Source organism: Dermacentor andersoni, chromosome 4 (genome assembly GCF_023375885.2).
Source record: "Dermacentor andersoni chromosome 4, qqDerAnde1_hic_scaffold, whole genome shotgun sequence".
In the NCBI taxonomy this organism is placed as follows: Eukaryota; Metazoa; Arthropoda; class Arachnida; order Ixodida; family Ixodidae; genus Dermacentor; species Dermacentor andersoni.
Window position 1 is genome coordinate 32,926,670 of NC_092817.1, and position 21,375 is coordinate 32,948,044.

At 46.8% G+C, this 21,375-nt stretch overlaps 1 protein-coding gene across 1 annotated transcript; it reads right to left on the reverse strand.

The window, feature by feature from the left end:
* Positions 1–3,118: 3,118 nt before the first annotated feature.
* On the reverse strand, positions 3,119–21,366 carry LOC126536894 (post-GPI attachment to proteins factor 2-like). Its single transcript, XM_050183939.3, has 4 exons — positions 20,958–21,366; positions 8,275–8,646; positions 7,350–7,458; positions 3,119–4,863 (listed from the first exon to the last, which is right to left on the reverse strand). The coding sequence occupies exons 1-4, from the start codon at positions 21,111–21,113 to the stop codon at positions 4,700–4,702; spliced, it is 801 nt and encodes a 266-aa protein (XP_050039896.1). The 5' UTR covers positions 21,114–21,366; the 3' UTR covers positions 3,119–4,699.
* Between the last annotated feature and the right edge of the window lie 9 nt (positions 21,367–21,375).

The window sequence follows — 21,375 nt, forward strand, 5'->3', positions numbered from 1 at the left end:
AGTTCGGGTTTCCGTGAAGGAGCTTATACAAAAACAGAATACGTCGGTAGGTAATGGACGGTGAAAAGGGTAAAGTACAAACGCCACTAGATTGACCAATGCCACCGCAAGAACGATGGCGGTAAATTGCTGCGGACCTTTCTGGACTCTTTCTAGTCGAATAATAATAATAATAATAATAATAATAATAATAATAATAATAATAATAATAATAATAATAATAATAATAATAATAATAATAATAATAATAATAATAATAATAATAATAATAATAATAATAATGACTGTATGTCCTCTGCAGGAGGAAGGCCTCTCGCAGGGATTTTAAAGGCAATACGCCTCTGGAGCTTGTGCAAGTGAACGTTTATCTGGGCCAATTTGAGGGGACCCTGATCATGAGAAGAGCTGTAGTATAAGTATGATTGGAGCGCATACGGAAGGCGTTACCAAGTCATGACCGGTACGCTTACCGCTATCCTTGAAAAGGAAAATGTACAATCATTACAATTTATCGGTACCAACACACGGGGCAGAAGTTTGGAAGTTATAAAATAAGCCTGATAAGAAGTTGAGGTACGCGCAACAAGCGATGAAACGAAAAGTTGTAGGGGCAACATTGAAAGGCAGGAAGGCAGCGGTGTGGATTAGAGAGCAACCAAGGGTAGCCGATATTGTAGTTAACATTAAGAGGTAGAAATTGGAGCTGAGCGAGGCCATGTAATGCGTAGGACAGATAACCGGTGGTCTATTAGAATTACAGAGTGGGTGCATAAGGTAAAAGGAGCACAGTCGAGGACGGCAAAAAAAAAAAAAAACTATGCGGTGTGATATGAGGAAATTTGCAGGCGTAGGATAGCGTCGGCTAGTGCAAGAGAGGGGTGATTCGAGATCTCTGGGAGATGCCATTGCATATGGGGAGTCGTATCTCGCCCATTTATACAAATGTTAAATGCCACATCTCCATCTATTTTACGCGCAATTATGCCCTGTTGACAGCTACGATTAACACTTAAGAGTATTATCCTTTCTTTGTTAATTGTTCAACCTGTGTTTAATTTGGCTGTCGACACGCGCAGCAGGCTGAATGCATGGATGGATGCTATTGGTGTTGTGGATGCATAGGCGTTGTGGAATCACAGCGCAACCACAGGGAGACGAGTAACACACGCCTTGTGACGCGGTGTTATAGTTAACGCTGGCTGCATATTCCCGCTTTTAATCAATCTTTGGTGAATAGTCTGCGCATGCGCTGTAAATCACGTGCGTTGACTAAAGAACATGTGTAGCGCAGTCTACCGGCATCCACTCTGCTGAATCTGGGCGGATCGAATGTTAACGAGTCGTAAGGCGTACGTAAACGTACGGAGGTCAACAACAGTGACGGTTTTACAGTAGTCACTGTAGCTAGTGCGGAACTTGTATGTATCACGCTGTCCTTCCTTTACTGAATCGCTGAGGTCCATGGTAGTGCAACGCAAGGAGTCAGCACTAACTCGTCTAGCAACCGTACACCCGAAGGAGGCGCGAAACGCTGTAACAATGGTTCAACCCATTTGTCGTCCATGTCACGTGACGTACATTGAGCACTTTTCATTGCGAATCCCATCCTTAAAATTTACCATCACTGGTTCGGCTCCTTGATCTCTAATATTTGCTTCTTTTGTAACGAAGAAAGAACAATTTACCTTTTTTTTTCCTTGTCGCCGCTTCACAAATTTGCGCATTTTTTTTGCCTACAGTCAAACGGCCTTTATAAATAAGCACTCTTGACTTCCCAAAATCATTCGTTATGCAGGTCACTTCGTTGTAATGTACGCGCACCATACCCTTTCAGGATAGAGCAGGCTGCATGAGCACGTTCGGAAAAATAAAACCATTATGTAACATGAATTCAACAGAGAACTAATATGTACGGACTTCGTCTGACAGAATGTGTGGCTGCAGCCAACCTTATTTCACCGAGATTCCCAGTATGTACAAGGGTGAAACACAGCAGGTACGCAGAGTAAAGCTAAGACCGTCGAATGCTGCTGTTGCTTCCACTGACGTCAAAATTACTGGTTTGTCCACAGAATCTTCCGTCACTGTTTTGTTTGTGTCATTGTTTGCTGGCTTCTTATGATGTGATTATTAAAATCGAGCCCCTCGGTTAACCCCCTTTCTTCTCGTTTATTACATAACGAGGGTCTCAAATCCGGCAACAATGATGCCTTCAGGTAGCATATGTGGGTTTGTGGCATACGACCAGTTGCCTTCACCCCAAAAAATTAAGTACTCGTGACGCCTCCCAGGGTTATTTCTAGCAGTAAAACACAAATTCCCAAGAGAGTGGATGCAAAAACGGCACCGCGGTAGCTCGAGTGGTAGAGCATCGCACGATTAGCAAGTTTTTTCATTTCCATTAATTTATTATATCTTTAATTCAATTAGTGAGTACAAGTAATTTCCCCTATGTTTTCCTTGGTGTCATTGTTCACCGCCCCCCCCCCCCATGCATGGTAGTGGCTTTAGCAAAGTTGTCTTGTGTGTATCTACTCAGCGCATCGAAGTCAAACGAGTCCGCCATTTAGTACGCAGAGGGTTCAGCTTGCCTGAAGCTCAATATGCGTGTTGTTTCTTTTCCTCGCTATGACTCGTCAGAACTAGCAAAAGTCAAATCGCAACATGACTGTTGGGAATAATGCCCTCTGGGCTCTTTCACACCATGTGACGCCTGCTCCGAAGCGCTGTAGGATCGACAGCAGTGCGGTCTGTGCTCATAGCGCAACATTCCAAAGAGGAGGTGCCTTTCCCCAGCGATAGATATGTCTACATAAGCAGGCTAAGTTATATCGTATTTACGCGTATAGCACTCCGCCGTTCAAGCCACGCCTGCGTTCAGAGCCCGATACCTTGAAGTCGCTGGGCCCAGCCTGTGGCACTTGCGGCACGGGTGAGCCAAGTGCAGCACACCATTTGCTGTGCGCAACATCCCGGTCTATATCAGCGCTGCGAAATGCCAGCCTCACTGAACTACAGAGCTCAGTCGTTACTTTAAATGACTGGAGCTTTCCAAAAGAAACCCCTATCCGTCGGAAAGCCATAAACAACAAAGAGAGCAGAAAAAGAGAGGAAGAGAGAGAGAGCGAGAGAGCTCTTTAATGAAACGCAGAGATTTTTTCGGCGCTCGTAAAGTCGCCTACATGCTACTCTGCACGGGAGAGGAGATGAGGGATGGAAAGGCTCTGAGGGCGGAAGAAAGAAAAAGTGTGAAAAAGATGGGCTTGATATTTACATGTGAAATTATGTTCGGTGTGTTATTCAAAGTGAAGGCGATGTGAAAATGAAGTTCGGTCGTTCTAACGTGTACAATACCTCTTGAGGAGCAAAACGATCAACCTAATCTAGGTATCCTCACCGGAAGCACCGCCTTTTACTTTACTTAATAAGCGTTTCACTCTCTCTCTCTCTCTAACCGAAGGATAGAAAGAAAGGAAATTTTATTGCAGCCCTCTGTACCGCGCTTGTGGAGGCACAAGCACTAGCAGCAGCATTGAGAGCAGTTGAAGAGAACACAGCCGAGCAATGCTGGACAAAAGACAACTTTATTTTTAGAGGAGCGTCTCTTTGAGCAGAAAACTCGCGACGACCCCCCACCCCTTCACCAGCCACCCACCCACCTACCCCCACCAAGAAAAAAATGGCGTCGATGGTGGAAGAGAGGCACGCTACCGAGTGCCGGGAAGAGACAGGAGGAGGCGCGCACCCTTCCCTGGAAGTTGTGTTTCCTCTACAAGCACCCGCGCTCATGCCGTAGTAGGTCACGCAAGCTACCACTGGCGCTCACGCCAGTGGTAGCTTGCGTGACGCTACGGTCATTTCTTCGTCGTCCTCGCGCGAGGATGAAAACGATGTTGTGACTAGATCGGAGAGTGACTAAATTTACACGAGCTCGCTCTTCCCGCTCGCGTATGCTTTCCCGCAGCGAGGTAAGACACGTGCGCCGAGGGTGGCGGCACCAGTGGCCTGCGTACGAGATCTTCAGCGGCAACCACATGGAACGCGTTTCCGACGCAGCTCCCGCTGCGCCCATTTTGCAACGAGCGCGTTTTATAGTTCCGACAGGAATTTCGTTTATACTTTTTATTGGCTGAAACGCAGACTCGTCGGTACGTATCTTTGGCCTTCAAAGGCCGCCTCACATTAAGCGTTTTCCCGGTGTTTTCTGACGTTTCGTCACCCGGCGTCGCTTGGCGTCGACGCAGAGGGTGGCGCGCTCAAGACACCAGAGCCGCCGCCGGAAGCGGCTCGACGAGCGCAGACCATTCAGCGTTGGTCCACGTGCCGCTCGTGTGGCTGGATGCTCTCTGGCGGCGTTCATGCGACGACGCCGAGAGACGCAATGCCAAAAAACGTCGGTAAAAGCGCTACGGGGCGGCCTTTAAACACCGCAGCTGTTACCAGATGTCGCGAAGAGGACGCACCGACGTAACGCAAATATACGCCGGGAAAGCGTCCCGTGCAGTTGCCGCGCCGCGTTAAAGCGGCAGCGCGGGCGAGCGGGCGCAGGTACATGCGCGCTCGAGAGCCGTACAGGGGTTGGCCTCGAGCGACGCATAAAGAGAGAGAGAGAGAGCGAGTGAGAGAGAGAGAGAGATGTGTGTGTGGTGTGTGCGTGGAAGAGAGCGCGCATCCATTGGCACTAGCGGCTTGTCGTGTCTCATTGGTCCTTCCGGGAAGAGGCGGAGGAAGAAGAGCAGACGGCCTTCGTCACGGGCAGGCCGACGAGCAGTTCCTCGTTGGGGATGTCGTACACGAGGGTCAGGTGGAACGCCATGTTACACAGGCAGATCACGTACTCGCAGATGGAGAACCAGCTGAACGCTGCGAGACGAAATGATAAAAGGAACGAGATAATTGCATTAGGGCAGTGAAAGAGAGACGGACGGTGGCTTTCGGGTAACAAAGGGTAGAGCGTTCCCTACCCACCCCCCTCCCTGCCAGGAGTATGTACAACGGGGAGGGGCTTAGGGAGAAGAGAAATGCTGTTACTATTATTAAGGTAACGATAACAGCGATATCGCAGGCGCTTTCGCTATGTACCGTATTTGCTAGTGTAAATCCCGCATGAACCCCCCCCCCCCCCCTTACGTTTCTTCCGCTATAGTGACACGGAGCTGGTCTTGGATGAGTCTACATTCCTTTTACTGACGCCGCGCATGCTGCACAACATGTACACACCATGCAACTACTAATGACCTGTTAGGAAAATCTTGGCAAATCAGTCCTGCGGAAATCCGCAAAGTGGACGAAGATTCATAAAAGGGGAAAAACGTCATCCACCCGACAGTAGCACCAAGCTGAAAATAGAATAATAACAATAATAATAATAAACCATACGAATTTCCAGAAAGAAAACTTTGTATTTGAAGGAAAATTCGTCATAGTACCGGGAACGAACCCGGGACTGCCTCGAGAAGACGCTGGTCCCAGGTTCGAGTCCCCGACTAGGACGGACTTTTCTTTAACTGCTAAGCGTGGTTTCTGAAAAAAAAAAGAAATAAATGTGTGGGTTTTCTTTTAAGTTTCTTACTACTCTTTCGTGCATGACCATTTGTCCTATTTTAGGAAAATCTTACATTCGATACACTTAATTCTCTGCTTTCTCCGGCGCCGTCGCTGGCTTATGTAGCATGTCCTGGAGCACCCGCTGATGTTAATTGACGCAAAGTATCCTGTCTTGAGAAACTTTTTCTCCCGGAGTACTGAGCTCCGAAGTCGGCGGCGCGGGCCTTGCACGAGTAAATGCGGTACTACCACAGTGAGGCTGGAGTTCCGACCGCGAACACGGCGAGACCCATTCGCATGTGCGCCACACAACGCCGGAAAGTTCACACCGGCGCCCGGTCTTGCGTACGTCAGCAGCACATACAGACGGGCTCTGCGGCTCAACGCCATGTTTGAAACACGTCGCCACGACGCGCTTGGGATCAGAGAGTCGTGGGCTCGCCGAATAACCTTTAATGCTAACGACTATCCGCGTCCGCTTGCGAGGTCCATACATAATCCATTTTGCTCTCGGTCGATGGGTGCCGTCATCCTGAATGATCGCGCGGGCTATTCGCGCGAGAGTTTTATTGGTTGCGGCGGTCGGTGACGTCGGCTCGAGGAGCTCGCGGCACGCTGGACAAGTTTAGCAGTTAATGTAGCCAGAAGAATAGCTATAGTTGGTTACTAGAGCGGTTAGCTGCTTCGCCATACATATGGTTATGCCGCTTCCGTGATATGTCAGCAGAGCACGGAACCGAACACGGGAACGGACAGCATCGTGCTGTCTTCTGTTTCGCGTCGCCGTTCGCTGCTCTGCCATTTGCGTCGGAAACGTGTCGCACAAGGAACTTGCTGCTAAACGTTTTTCTTTTTCTTTTTTGGTTCCTGTACGTTGGCCGCTACACAAATTTTCAGTTGGTTGCCCATTGGCTAAGTGTTGAATGTGTTCGGCTGCTTATAGAGTGAAAAGTTGTCGCGCCACTTGACATATAAATGCTCAACGGAAATGCAGTCCCGGCACTGCCAGTACGCGGTAAATTACGTGTGCGCCTAGGGCACGACGCAAACGTGCGTGTCCGGGAATGGCCACCTCTCGTCCGCGCATGTAACAGTATAGCTGCGCTCCCACCATGCAGGGCGCCGGGACCGGGTTCCCAGTCCGCTAGAAGTCCGCAACAGGACAGCGGCCTGATTGCGGCATTGTCGAGCGAAATGCCATTCAAAACTTGCTTGCACTGCCGGCAGCTTCGCACTACACAGTCGAGTGGATGACATCCCCCCCCCCCCCCCCCCCCTTTATGAACCTTCCTCCATGGTTTCCATTTTTTCCCGTTCACGAGCCTTCCTCCATCTTGCGGGCTTTCGCAGAACTGATTTGCCAAAAAATTACTATTTATAAATTACTATTAATTACTTAACTCTTGCGCTAGTGCCTATGGGAGCTGAAAGCACAGTGGTTGTGCTATAGCATGTAAATCATGGGCAGCACATGGGTATGCCTATAAACTTCGTCCTTCTGGCTTCAAACGGCTTTGCGATCTTGCTAATCGGTCTTAACAAAATTTTTCGTTATAAATGCAACATTCGCAACGATTACGAACGCGCACAGAACAGACTTGTTGCCTTCGAGCGTTTATAAAAACAAGATTGTTTGGTAATTTGGAAAGATAAAGCGTAATACGCAACGCCACAAGAGTACTTGAAGCCACAAAGCACAATACCCAAAGCCGAAGTATCGCAGCGCCAGATTTATCACTAGTAATTTTATTAGGATACTCTATGGCCTGATTGGTTTTAAGCCATATTTAGCGCACACCTACCCAGTTCGACGCAGTGGATTCGGTGCTTGTAGAAGAAGAAGAGCATGCCTGCACTGGCCGCCAGGGTCAGCACCAGCAGTGAGAACTTGAGGCGACGCGACTTACGTTCCTGCGGTAGCCACGACAATATGCATGAGTTGGGGCTGTTCAGAGAATAACAGAAATATTATAGTCGCTAAGAAGCAAAACTCTCTCATTTCATTTGGATGAACATGCCGCGTTTTTCTACAACCGTCACGCTGACCTGGTACACTCTGGAAACAGCGGCATTAAACGAAACAGCGGCATTAAACGAAACTGTGGCAATGAACGGATTCGGGGCAACGAACGGAACTAATCAGCAGATAACAGGAGAGTGACAAATGACAGAAATTTTCTTGCTTATAGACGGCAGAAGTGGTCGACTGACCATTCATACCCAAAGATACGCGCTGGAAATTATTTTCGAAAGGTGGCAATATTGGTGGCGGAGGGGGACCGAGGGTTTGTTTAAGTTGGCAAGAAACACTCGGAAGACGTTAGCATTTATGCTTGCGGTGATCAGACGAAAGCTCAACTTCAAAAAGATTACCGGACGTTAATTTCTGACACAAGGGGTCAAAAGCTCAGCATTTTTTAGCTCGGACGAAAGCTCATCGGCGGAATATGTGGCGCGGGGGATTCACAGAAGGAGACATTTCATTATTCTGAAGGTTAGGTTAGCTTTGCCTGGCAAACTTCCGCGCTGGATTTTGTGCTTACTCTGAACGATAGCTTCGTCAACAAGTTAAGCTAAGAACGTGCAGCTCCTAAGCCTTCTTATCGACTTTTTCGGAACTTTCGTCACAGAAGACGGCCGAATATTGCGCGCGGCGTAGCAGTGACGGCGGCCACGATTCGAGGGCGGCGGTCGCGCGCGATATCGCAGTCGCCGCGCAGTCCTCACCATATGAGTGTCGTCCTTGTGGGCGCACATGTGCACCGCCAGGCACGTGCCGACCATGTAGAGCAGCGACGAGACCATGAAGACGATGAAGATTTTCTCGTGCACCGGGTAGTTCTCGCGGTTCGAGACGTACGTGACGCCGACCAGGCACAGGGCCTCGGTCAGGTGCAGCGCGTAGTTGGCGCGCGTCAGGCGCGAGAAGAGCGCCCTCTTGGGGGCCGGCACCAGGGCGGCGCGGCGCGCGAAGTAGCGAGGGTAGAGCGACGCCAGCAGCAGCCGCGGGCCCGTGTGCAGCGCGACGCCCATGCGCCACACGTAGCGCTGCGGCGAGATGCCCGTGATGGCGCTCACGGACGGGCAGAAGTTGTACACCTGCGCACCAGTGACACGGGATCACTCCCTGTGCTGCGCGCCATTCGGTTGTCCACACTCTTCCACTAATGCGTGTCTATGAGGGCGATATAAAGAAACAATAAAAGGGGGAGGGGGGGGGAGGAAGAACAAGGTGAAAACCATGGCAGGATGATTTTTAATGTCAAGCGAATGCTGCCGAGGCCTGCTGAGATATGCTGCTGGGGATACTTATTGAAATTAGCTCTGTTGATTGACACTATAAGGCATTCGGGTGCAGTGACTGCAGTGCCTTCAGGAAAGGCCCGCGATACGAACCGCATTAAAACCCCTGCGAGGGCGCAATCGTGCACTAAAGTGCTGAATCGGCCCACCTGGCCATCACCTTCGACTATAGACACTGTCTTCTCCGGGATCGGCTCAGTTTACTCGGCCAGACAGCCGTTCACGCTGATTGGGGGGAGGGAGGGGGAAGGGGGTTTCAAAGAAAGCTTCGCTTTGAAAACAGTCTTACATAAACACAATACATGGTGATTCTTATATACTCTGTGACAAATTTCGAATACTCCTCCACGCTCCCCCCCCCCCCCCCCCCTTCAGTTTACCAACATCACCGGAACATTACCGAGTGATCTGCTCTTGAACGCTTGCATACAGACTTTTTTTTGTTCACTTCCACGCTGATGATAGATTTGAGTTTTCCCTGTGAGTGTAAGCTTATTCATGTATCTCCAGTGACCTCCTTCTTTGTTTACGATTCTTCTTTTTCCCTTTGTGTTATGTGTTTGTGTTCGGCTTCGGGCTTTTATTCGACACACTCTAAAGGAATACTGATACATATTTTATAAGTAGTAGAAATATTGCCGCACGCTTCTCGCGTGTAAAGGTATGGCACCAATAAAGTATCAGGGTTGTAAAACCCTTATATGATGTCTTAATTTGATGCTAACGTTTGTCTAGGAATGACGGAAATGGTGTCATTGACATTACCGTCACGTCATTGAAGAGCAAAATTTGCTGACATTGTGCAGGTAAAACGGATCGGTATGCTGAAGTTGCTCAATAAAAAAAAAAAAAAAAAAAAAATACTGCTACGCTCGCGTGTCGCAGCGCCGGCAGAAACGGAGAGTGCCAGGCAGTCATGACGTCTTGACGCATCCATCACCCTATAGAACCGAAGCCGAAACAGGCGTGTTGAAACACGTGTTATAGTAACTTATTCAGAGCATTCTAATGTTTGCCAGTATTTTCTACTATAGTGCTCGGATGGTGTGGACACTCATTTCACGAATGAGAAAAGAGAAAAATACGAGTCAGTCGGTACCACATTAAGGAACTCCGCGTGTTCTCCTTACTATGAATGCAATGTTTCAATCCACTATACCTCTATTTGTCTGTTGTGTGGATTAGTTGAGAATCACGCCAGCAAATATCGAGGGCCAGGCAGGCGGAGGGCAGACGCGGACGACCTCTTAATAGCTGACGCTGTAATCCACACTCCGAGGTTGTCTTAAAACTTTCTGTAGGCCGCGTCGTCTTAAATGCGCTCTTATTACTCATACTGCTACTGCGTGCGGTGAGAAAGAATTCGGCAGATAATAATAACTTCTTTATTTCCATCAGTGATGGAGGAGACTGCGGGTAAAAGTCGCTTTAGAGTCAGACGACTTGACTAGAGCCCGCAGCCTCCTCATGTGGAGGAGGCTGCGCTCTGAGATGCCATGCTCATGTGGGAATTGGTGTCACACAAATCTCTCTTTCATGTTTACTAGACCTAGCCGTGGGAGTGTTAGTCAGCGCAACTAAGAGCCATGGTGGGAGCGTGTGGAACATTCTTTTTTTGTCCGATGACGTCACGGAACATATGAACTTATGAGAGCAGACACGTGGCTAATAAACACTCGTATACTACTTAATGACATCAAGGCGGCCAGATTCGAGACCCTCGCCATGATTGCACAAGAAATTCAAACGCATAGTCGATTAATTAACCAAAATTCTCTATTTAACTTTGTAAATAATTACCTTATGGCCCATATTGAAGTTTACAAACTCTAGCCGTGGAGTTCGCAAGGCACTTGGAACGAATTCGAAATGCTCCAAGAAATATATATATAGAGATATATATTTCTTGGAGAATTTCGAGCTACACGTTCAGTTAAAGAAAGAGGCTGAAAATGCGTCAGTGGCACATATTTCTATCATTATCATATCTGATTAGGAATCATACATGGTGTTAAACATTAGGAAACGGTAAATTTTGTTTTATTCGAAAAACAGCAACACTGTTTTTTGTGTTCTCGAAGATGGTTAGGCGCGGTCCCAAGGAACTCGCAATTCCGAAAAATGCATCAATGTACCATCACTCTTTTTACATAAATGTACCATCACTCTTTTTACATAAAGTGCAAGTGATGTCGCTGAGAAATGGCATACTAATATGACCCCCCCCCCCCCCCTTTCAACTTTTGAGAGTGCGTGTGCATGTGTGTGTGCGCGCGCGGGAGGGGGGTGTTGAGGGGGCAAGGTGCCTTAAATGTGCCCCTTTGCTCACCCCCCCCCCCCCCCCCCCCGCAGTAAGTATGTCTATGTTTGTGCACATGTGAAAGCCCATGTTTCGTCGCGAAGAACTGTGCGAGAGTTTGTGTTCACTTTCAAGGCAGGAAGCAAAAGTGTTCATTAGTTATCGCAGAAAGGGCTGGGCGCCTGTCGAAAACTTCCGTGACTGATGACGACAGAACAGCAATGACAGTGCAGCAATGACCTTGTCGTATTCTGCGCCCGCTGAATGATCCAAGATGTGCGGATAAAGCTGGGGGCGATTAAGTCGAAATCGGGCAATAGCTGGTATATTCCTAAATGTAATTAAAAAGCAAGTTCTGCATCGACGGTGGGAACAATTTGTAATCCCACTCCGTACAAAGTGCGAACGTAGTTCTGTGACCAAAAATAGCCTAAGGCCAGCTCGCAGCCCAGTATATAAGTAAGTGTGGAAGCGAAAAGCGAGTAGTTTGACGCCGCGTCGAAAAGGAAGGAAACTCATTCGCCCGTATTTCCCGTCTGTTTTTGTGCCAAACGTCCAAACGCACTTGTTGGAGCAATAGCCGGAGGCTATATGAAAGCTCGCCGCAGTTCCATCAAGAAACAAATTCAAAGAGAAATTTGGTAAAGTACCGACAAGAAAGTGTAACAACGAAAACGGAGCGAACAAAAACAAAGACTGCAAGGAAAGGAGAATTGCGCGCCTATGTCCGACGGGAGCGCAAGATTGCTGCGGTTCAGCGCAAGAACAACTACGCGAACACACGGCTACAGAGAGAGAGCGCGCTTTGATGCACCGCCGGATTGAAAAAAGCTGGCGGATGCACCATTCGGCGAGTGAAAAGAAGCGCAGGCAGTTTCGTATAAGCAATTTCGGGGGCCGCCCGCGCGTTCGACCGAAGCCGCTTTCCTGGTTCGTGCAACGGGCCCGTTTTTGCTGTCGCAGGCACTCTGATGATTGAGAGGAAATTTTCTCTTCACTCTGCAGAGACTTTCGCATCGCCATATAGCAGTCCTTGAACCTATCACCACACGGTCGGACGGCTTCTCCGGATTGGCATCGAATATATATGGGCCGTGGATAGCTGCTCGTGTCAAGGCTGAACTTGTATTTGCCCAGAAACGTTTCCCAGTATAGTGAAATTCACGAAACAAATTAATTCCTTCGGATCATATGTTATTAGAGATTAAAATTGACAGGGACGGTACCTGTAGGCTACGCACGGATGTGTGTATACTATATATCATGCGCATTCCCGCTTGCATATGCTTCGTCTGCATCAGCCGCTATCATACGTAATCATGCTTACATTTTTTTTCATGCCAATGCGTTCTAAGAAATTATGTGGGCGGATGTTCGGGCACGTGATCCGCATCATAAAGCACTACCCACGCACGCAATTAGTTTGTTTGTTTAACATTTGCAGCGTCCAATACAATTTAGTAGGATGAAGAGCTCATAGCTTTTAAAGCTTTCAGCGTTTCCAAAGAATCTTCAGCGCTTCGATTTGTTAATTCGACCTCGCACTACCGCCTAATATTCCTCTGGTTGGCTTGGTCATTCGAGCGACTATATATATATATATATATATATATATATATATATATATATATATATATATATATATATATATATATATATATATATATCGCACTCATGTACCGTCGTACATGAGTGCCCAAAAATCAGCACGAATTTTTCCTCAACTACGAAGTAGTTCGTTTGCCTAGGAACAAAGATGTCCTCTTTGTGGACATTCCGCTATATGAACGCGAAAGTCCGATTTTCACTCCACACATGCCTCCTAAGTGCGTCTACGCGAAGAGCTCATTTAATTAAAAGGAGGACCGCCTGCTAATGCGAGCCGAGCGAGGTCCAGCGCCGTCGTGTCAACAGACAACGTCCGCTTCCCCCTCACCCCTCCCGTCTCCAACTTGTACTCACTGCCACTAAAGACGTTTCTCATCTGCCTGAGAAAGTGAGGGTGCACTTAGCGCGCGTCCTCAGCATCGGGCTTGTTATGACAATCTGCAGAAACCACCTCCTCACTTCCCAAGTAATCTCGGGGCTTGCACTCTTATCTCATTGAAGTATATTTGCCCTTGGTAGGGCCCCGTTTCGTATGCCTCAACCCATGCACAGTGGCGGAATGTGTCGGCTCCTTGTTCATTAAAGAGGGACAAAGAAAACAAGAAAGAGACAGTCGGACAAGCGGATGGCGAAACTGATAACACCGTGTGAAGCCTGCCTTTGCTACAAGTCTCGGGACAAATAGGAAAAAAAAAAAGAAAGGAAGTAGCGGTAATTAGCGCTTAGAGGAGATTTTAGATATAAAAACACTGTGAAAGACGAAAAAATAAAGAGAGTACCTGCGCGCCTCGTTCAATTTGCAAAAAAATAGTTAAAGTTGGCAAATATTGTCTTCGTAGAAGGAACTAAGGAAGAAGAAAGTGATTAATCAGAGGAGAGCACACACAATGGCAGGAAGGTAGTTTTAAACGAGCTGTTCAGGAATATACAGCGTCGCGGCGAGTCGATACTAGGAAACAATTCACTGCGCCGAAATGGCGGCCGGTAACTAAGACTCGTTGTAGGGCAGAGTATATAAGAGTATAAATAAGTATAAGAATATAAGAGTATAAATAACAGTAGTGGACAGAGTATATAATCGCGCTACGCTTCTAAAAGACGCCCTTATTCGTTTAGAAGCTCAAAAGCACGTTAAAGAGAGACGCTTAATGAGTTTAAACTGGCGTACGTCACAATTTCAAACATGTACCACTCGTGTTGCGTTGGCAAAAAAGGAAAAAGTTTATATATCGGTGCGAACGAAGGCTGAACTAAATTCACGATTCGAATTTCGCGCCCAAACCACGGCGCCGATGACGTCAGTCTGATGTCACAGATTTCGTGGGATTTTTTTTTCTTTTTTCGCGATGGATGGATGGATGGATGTTATGAGCGTCCCCTTTGGAACGCAGCGGTGGGTTGCGCCACCAAGCTCTTGCTATTATACTGCCTAATGTCCCACCTAGGTTAAACAATTAAAAAAGAAACACTATCAACTCCCACAACCAAATTTTCTGATCCCCTATTGCGAACTGTGATTTTGCACCTCTCCGTTTTTTGTCGTTTCCCTACTTTTCTTCCACCAGTCCTCCAATCGCCTCTTACTAATCCCTATTGCGGACATGTTTACTTTTCCGCTGCTCTCGCTGAACCCAAGGGCTTCAAGGAGGCCAGTGGTGCCTAAACCAACCGCTGGGCAGACATCTTCACATTCTAATAAAACATGCTCCATATTTTCCCTAGCTTCCTTCTTCCTTCTTGAATCTCGCTTTATAGTTGCGTGTTCTAAGGCATCCCGATCTCGCTTCGAAAAGTAAAGAGCTTCCCTTTGAGTTATCATAAATTGTTTCTTTCCTGATTTCGTTTTTTCATCTTAAGTAGTTACTCATAGCATGTTCCTTTTCCATTGCCGCCACCCATGAGATTATTTCAGCATCTCTGACTTTCCGCTTGACGTTATTTGTTGCTGTGTTGCCCACCCTACAGGCCGCATACTTGCTGATAAGCTCCCTAGTTCTTTTCCTCCACTGTGAATCAATGTTCTTCCTGTACAGATACCTCAACACCCTCCCAGCCCATTTATTTTCTTCCATATTCCTGAGTCGTTCTTCGTACTCAATTTTACTGCGAGCTTCCCTCACTTCAAAACTAGTCCAGCCCATATCACCCTGCACAACTTCATTTGTAGTCTTCCCATGAGCGCCCAATGCGAGGCGACCCACTGACCTTTGGTTCCCATCGAGTCCTGATTGTACCACTGATTTAAAGCAAACAACCGCATTTCCAAAAGTCCTGGAACCATTACACCTTTCCACATACCTCGGAGGACCTCGTACCTATTGTATCCCCATAGCGTTCTGTGCTTCATTATGGCTGCGTTTCTCTTCCCCTTCACTGTTATTGTTTTTTCCTGTGTTTCCATACATCTATTCCCTTCGTTTATCCATATACCAAGGTATTTATATTCTGTTACCCTAGATATTTCCTGGCCCTGTATCGCCCCTGTCTGTTCACTGTTTTCATTGAATAACATAACACCTGATTTTCTAACGCTAAATTTCAAACCTAAGCTGTTGCCCTCCTGTCCACAGATAATAGTCAGACGTCGCAAATCACTTTGCTTGTTAGCTAGCAACACAATGTCGTCCGCATAAAATAAACCTGGAAGCTGCTGCTCTACTACTGTACCCGCCTGTTTGTATGAGAGATTAAACCCGATATTGCTTCCTTCTAGCGCCCTTTCCATCCTCACCATGTACATCATAGACAGCAGTGGGTATAAAGGGCACCCCTGCCTCAGTCCCTTGTTGATATGAACTTTCTCCTCGCTCCTCATCCCTTCCCATTCAACGCAAACGCTATTTCCTAGGTAAATCTCTCTCAAAAGCTGTAGACAATCGTCACCTAAGCCTTCCCCTTCCAGAATATACCACAAAATGTTGCGGTCTACGTTGTCATAGGCTCCTGTAATGTCTAAAAAGGCCAGGTATAACGGTCTGCTTTCTACTTTTGATATTTCAATACACTGAGTAAGAACAAATAAGTTATCATCTAAACGCCTACCTATTCTGAAGCCATTCTTAAGTTCTCCCAAGATGCTATTATTATCTACCCATGCTTGAAGCTTTAATTTGATTGCCTACATTGCTAGCCTGTATATTACCGATGTAATGGTCAACAGTCTATACGAGTGAATTCTATCTTTCTCCCTCTTACCTTTATACATTAACATCATTGTACTTTGTCGCGAACTGCCTGGTATTCGTCTATCTTTTAAAGTATTTTTCCACTGCTTTCACCAGAGCTTCCTTCCTTTTTGGTCCTAGTTTATTAACCACCCTAACGGGAACCCCGTCTAGGCCTGTGGCTGTGCGTTTAGGAATTTTCTCTTCGGCTTTCTTCCAGTTGAAATTTGTCAGCACCAGCTCCTTTTCCACCTGGGTCTTTTCTTGCTCTTTTTTCTTCAAATACAACCTCGTCATTGCGTTGGAAAAATTCGGCTGTTATTTTTCGGATATAATTTATTGCCACGAATCCTTCAAGTCTGTTTCCATCTTCGTCTAGGATATGTTGTTGTATTGTTGTTGACTTCCTGCCTAATAATTTTATGTGGTTTCAAAATATTCTAGGTCCGGCCTTCTTTTTCTCACGTATTTCTGACAACCAACGTTCACTTTCATTTTTTAATTTTGCTTGCACCAGTATTTGAACCATATACTTTTTCTCCCGGTATATTTCCTATTTACTGGCTACTTCATCCTGCAGCAACTGCGCCTTCTTTGCCTGCCTGTGCTCTCGGGATGCTTTCTGTCGTTCGGCGATCACTTCTCGTATCTCCCTGTTCCACCAGCTTTTCGGTTTCTTTTTTCCTTTCCAACGAACACCTTGTTTCTCTTTCCGTATTTCTGTCGTTATTACACTTAGAAGCTCCCTATATTCCCACTCTTTGTTTGGCTATTTGCCAAGTTCTTCCTCGACTCTAGTGACTATATTTGTTATTTGTTAAGCGTTCAAATTTGGATTGGCCATTTTGCACTCCTTTCTCTCTTTCCCAACTACATATCCCATTTTCAAAATGATGCGTTTATGGTCAATCCCTATGCTGCTATACCCTTCCTCACCAATGACCATTTCTCTCAACTTATCACTAATTCCTTCTGTCATCAGACAGTAATCAATGGTTGACTCCCGGTTTCCCACTTCCCACGTGATCCGCCCTTCACACTTAGGCCCTGTATTCACGATAACGAGGTTACGTTGCTCACAAACGTCTAGCATTGACTCCCCTTGTTGTCGGTATAGCCACCTAAATCCTGTATGTGGCCATTCATGTCTCCTAATAGGATAATCTCAGCACCATTCCCGAAACCCTTAATATCAGCGCTTATGCATTCCACTAAGTCTTTATTCTTCTCTGTGCAATTATTTCCGGTCCACAAATACGTAACGCCCAGCCAAGTTTTTTTCCCACTCATTGTACCAAAGATGCTATTCACATTTTGAATTTACTCTTTTCCATTTGACTCCCTGATGGATGAGCATTCCGACTCCCCCTCCATTTCTTTCCGAGTTCGTTCTGTCTTGTTCTTAGTTTCGTTTTGAACTTCTGAGCACCTTCTACCGGCTTCTTTCTTTCGCAAAAAGAAAAAGAAAAGACTGCAAAAGTTGCTACGTATCAGCTTTATGTCTAATGCACACTGTGATCCTTCGTTTATTGCTAAAGAAATGTAAAAAAAAAGAAGAAAGAAAACAGCACGAGACACTGTACTGGGCACACCAGGACGGGAGTTATAAGCTGGAGGCGCCACTTTCCTATCGCTCATGCGTCCTCTCTGGCTCGTCAAGCCTTCGGTTAAGGAATGACTGACCTGCCCCCAGTTTCAGAAGAGTAATCAATACAGGTTAAATTTAAAATCTTTCGATTTAGTGCCGCGTACGAGGACAACAGGGTGCGCAGAAGAATGGCCCGCAACTGTTGGCTACATTATACAATAAATCTCGGAGCCAGACGCAGAGTAATTACGCGGGGCATCTTGGCTCTCAAGAGCGACAACCACAGAGAAGAGAGAGATGGAGAGGGCTGCCGCAAATGACCCTTTCCCCTACGTCGGCGGCTGTTCATCACAGCCTTTGCTCGCGGCCAGTTTATGGGCTTTGCATATTTAGCGCGCCACTTCCAAAACGCTTTTTTTTTTTCCGTCCCGCTAGGCCGCGGCCGCTTCGGCGGAGGCTTGACCGCCGGCGCAGGCAATTCGGTTCGCCCTCCTCCTGATAAATTCACGCCTTTCTGGACAAGTCCTCGCGTTGTCGCGAAAACGAGCTCACGAGAAGCACTAGGCGGATCAAAAGATCTCCGCTAGTCTCCTCTAAACTGCTCCCCGGGGTTGCCGTGGAAGCGGGCAGTAGTATACATACGCAGTTGAAAGGTTCGGCGGAGTGGGCCAGTGTATAACAGACTTTTGCAAGCTCTCTCTCTCTCTTTTTCTACCCCCCCCTTTTTTTTTCGAAAATTCCCGCGGGACCCATTACTCATGCATGCAGGTCCCCTCATTCTAGATTTAGGACCCACTTTCTTGGCGTACCATTTCGTCTACACTCTCGCGCACTTTTCACGGAACCTCCCGACTGATAACCTTGTATTTTGCTCATTTAGTTTTTCCTTCGGAGCTCTTCATTATGTATACAGTATACGGCCGCGTCCTCGAGTAAGAAACCTTCCGAAGATCACACACAGAGGGACAATCTTTTACGCTGTAAGTATATCCCTCCGGAGGATTGCGCTGCGAATACGGGCATACATGTTTAGTACGCATTTCACACAGGGAAAGAAGACGTCTGCATTTATCGTGGTTCGATCAGCTTGCTAAATGACGCTGGTGTACCGACCTATCTCCAGACGATTATGTCCTGACGCTACAACGCTTGATCGCAACAACGTTCGATCGGAGGGCTTATATCTACGCCGCTTTGGCTCTTAACGAGTGTAATTTTTTTTTAAGGAGCACTCAACGAATATTGCTACGCGTGAATTTTAGCGAACCAGACGCGCCATCTCACTGCATTTAATGGCAGCAATATGGCACTTCCGAGTCATCCTCGTCTGCGCGCATGACCGAAGACAGTGTCTTCCGTCGTGTCGGAAGCATCGTCGGGAAGATAAGATTCCCCATTTTTCGTTTTCCTTAAACCTATACCAGGCCCCTTAAGGGCTATAGACCTATAGGCTGAACTGAAACAACCTGCAGCATATGTGCTAACCCAGACAGCGCCATGTGCATTCCTCCGTACTTTGTTCGATGAGACTCGACACTACATTTGTTTGTATTGCGTGTTTCCATTATGCCTCTTCAATCCTTTGTAGCATATTGCTAGTCTATACTCACCAGCCTTATTATGTAATCATAGACTCACCAGCCTTATCATGTAATCATCTGATGCGGTAGCGACAGGAGGTCCTCTGACTTTTTTTTTCTTGGGGGAGTGGGGGCTCCTCCAGTAACTCTTCTATGCCAAATACCCCGTATATTTGTGCTACGTTGACTTTAACTTCAATTCCATGCCCACATAGAAATGAAACTCTAATATTCCCATTCCAGCATCTTTCACAGTTGTGCAGGAAACTTGACGCCGGAATGACGTGAATGCGGATCTCGTTAATGTACCGCAAGTTAGTTTTGGGATATACGCTCAGGTAGGTGCAATCTCATTAACAGATCCGCAATTCACATTATTGATAAGGGTGCGTGCGTGTCTCGCGCATCTCTGCGGGTATTGAAGCTGAAGCCGGCAAGTACACTTAGTAGCACGCAGTAATAAGGTGATAATATATGTACATAGTACAGAAACGAACCGCAACTATCTTCCCAGTCTAGACTTCGAGTGAACGAAATGACAAACAGCCGACCCCAAAATATAATTTTATCGCACTTAAACCGTACGAATTCCGTCAGTCATCTCACTAAACACATATTCCTACAGTCGTTATGAGAGAACGATGCCTAGTACACAATTCACTGCTAAATTCGAACTAACTTATTGAGTTTTTGCGAACCATAGAATGCCTTAGTTCACTACCAGTTTATGTAAAACAACATTTATTTATTTATTTATTTATTTATTTATTTATTTATTTATTTATTTATCTATCCCTGTGGTCAGAATATGTAAGAACGCAAACGGTGAAGTACACAAACTGGCCACCCTGTTTTCTTAATGTTCTGGATCCTATACAACAGATTGGTGGAGATTTCAAACTAATTAATTTTCAGGCACCCCTCTATTAGCACTTGAAAGCGCATGCGCAGTCAAACCTCCTTGAAAGGAGACGTACTAGTCGCGATCTAAACAAATTAAACACTCATAGCTGTTGACTTTTACATTCCCACAGCACATATGATACGACATCTATCCCAATGACTTGAAGGTCTACACGGCCCTCTACTGCTGAAAGCAAGGTCGCGAGTTCGATACATGACAGCGTAGGACACATTCCGATATGGGAGCGGTACGCGAAAGCAGCTGGAAACTGAAATTTCGATGGACGTTAAAGAAACCTAAGTTGTCAAAATTACTGCAGTTTAAACATCACGGCGTACCGAACAGCACAGCCGTAGGTAGCCATGTATAAGTCAAGCCGCATAAAAATTTAAATTAAAGCTTTTAGGCCAGTAAACGCAAGCACTAAGACACTGAAACACACGGGAACAAATGCTCGACACATATGAGATATTTGCGGTGTTACTATCATTACAATACGCAAAACACATGCGACCAGAGAAACAAAATTTGGGAACTCGATCATTTCGGGAGCTTCGCGATGATAATGTGATAAACATAGCGCCAGACTGCTACTGAGCTACACAGGCGAGCGTAACCTTTACCAGAAGCGCGAGAACGGGAATATTAAGTAGATTGCTCTAAATGTGACCGCGCTACGCGCCGGTAGCCTGAAAATGAGCGGCGAATCGCAGCGCTTTCAGCTTTTCACGTGCTCACGCGCGATTGATGCTTTTGCGCCCGACACCGGAGCTAAGTGGCGAAGAAAACTTCGGCGATCAACGGGTAACGTAACGGGTAACGGGTTACACTTCATGAGAGCGGTTTCAAGGTTACACAAAAAAACAAAATAGGCGGAACCGTACCTCGATGCGCCAAAAATCAATCGCGTTACTAGAGCGGAGCAGCGTCGTTACGCGTGGAACGACAGCGTTATCAGGCTCACCTTGCAGACAGTCGTATTCACAGTGGTATACTGGAACAACATTGACGTGGCGAAGCAGAAAATGAGAGTGAATAGAGGCAGCGCGGCAGTCAGGTAGGCCAGGTTGAGAACCTTGATTCTCAACAGCACGTGCTCTATTGGTACTGACGCATCCATCGCGCACCGGGACACTCAGACTGTCCACTTCTCGGGATGACTAGGAAGCTGCTCCTCGCCGGCAAGGCCCAGGGCCTGCTGCCATGGGACTTAGAGCCTGAACTTGGCACCGCGGGCCATCATGCGATTAATCGCTGTCTATGCAGGCCTTCTAAAGGTATCAGCTTCCCTGAGCAGCGCATTAATTCAACGGGAAACCTAACCGACGCCTGCGGACAAAAGCGGCTCTACCATCAGAAGCGGTCGGCCATTACACCTCCGA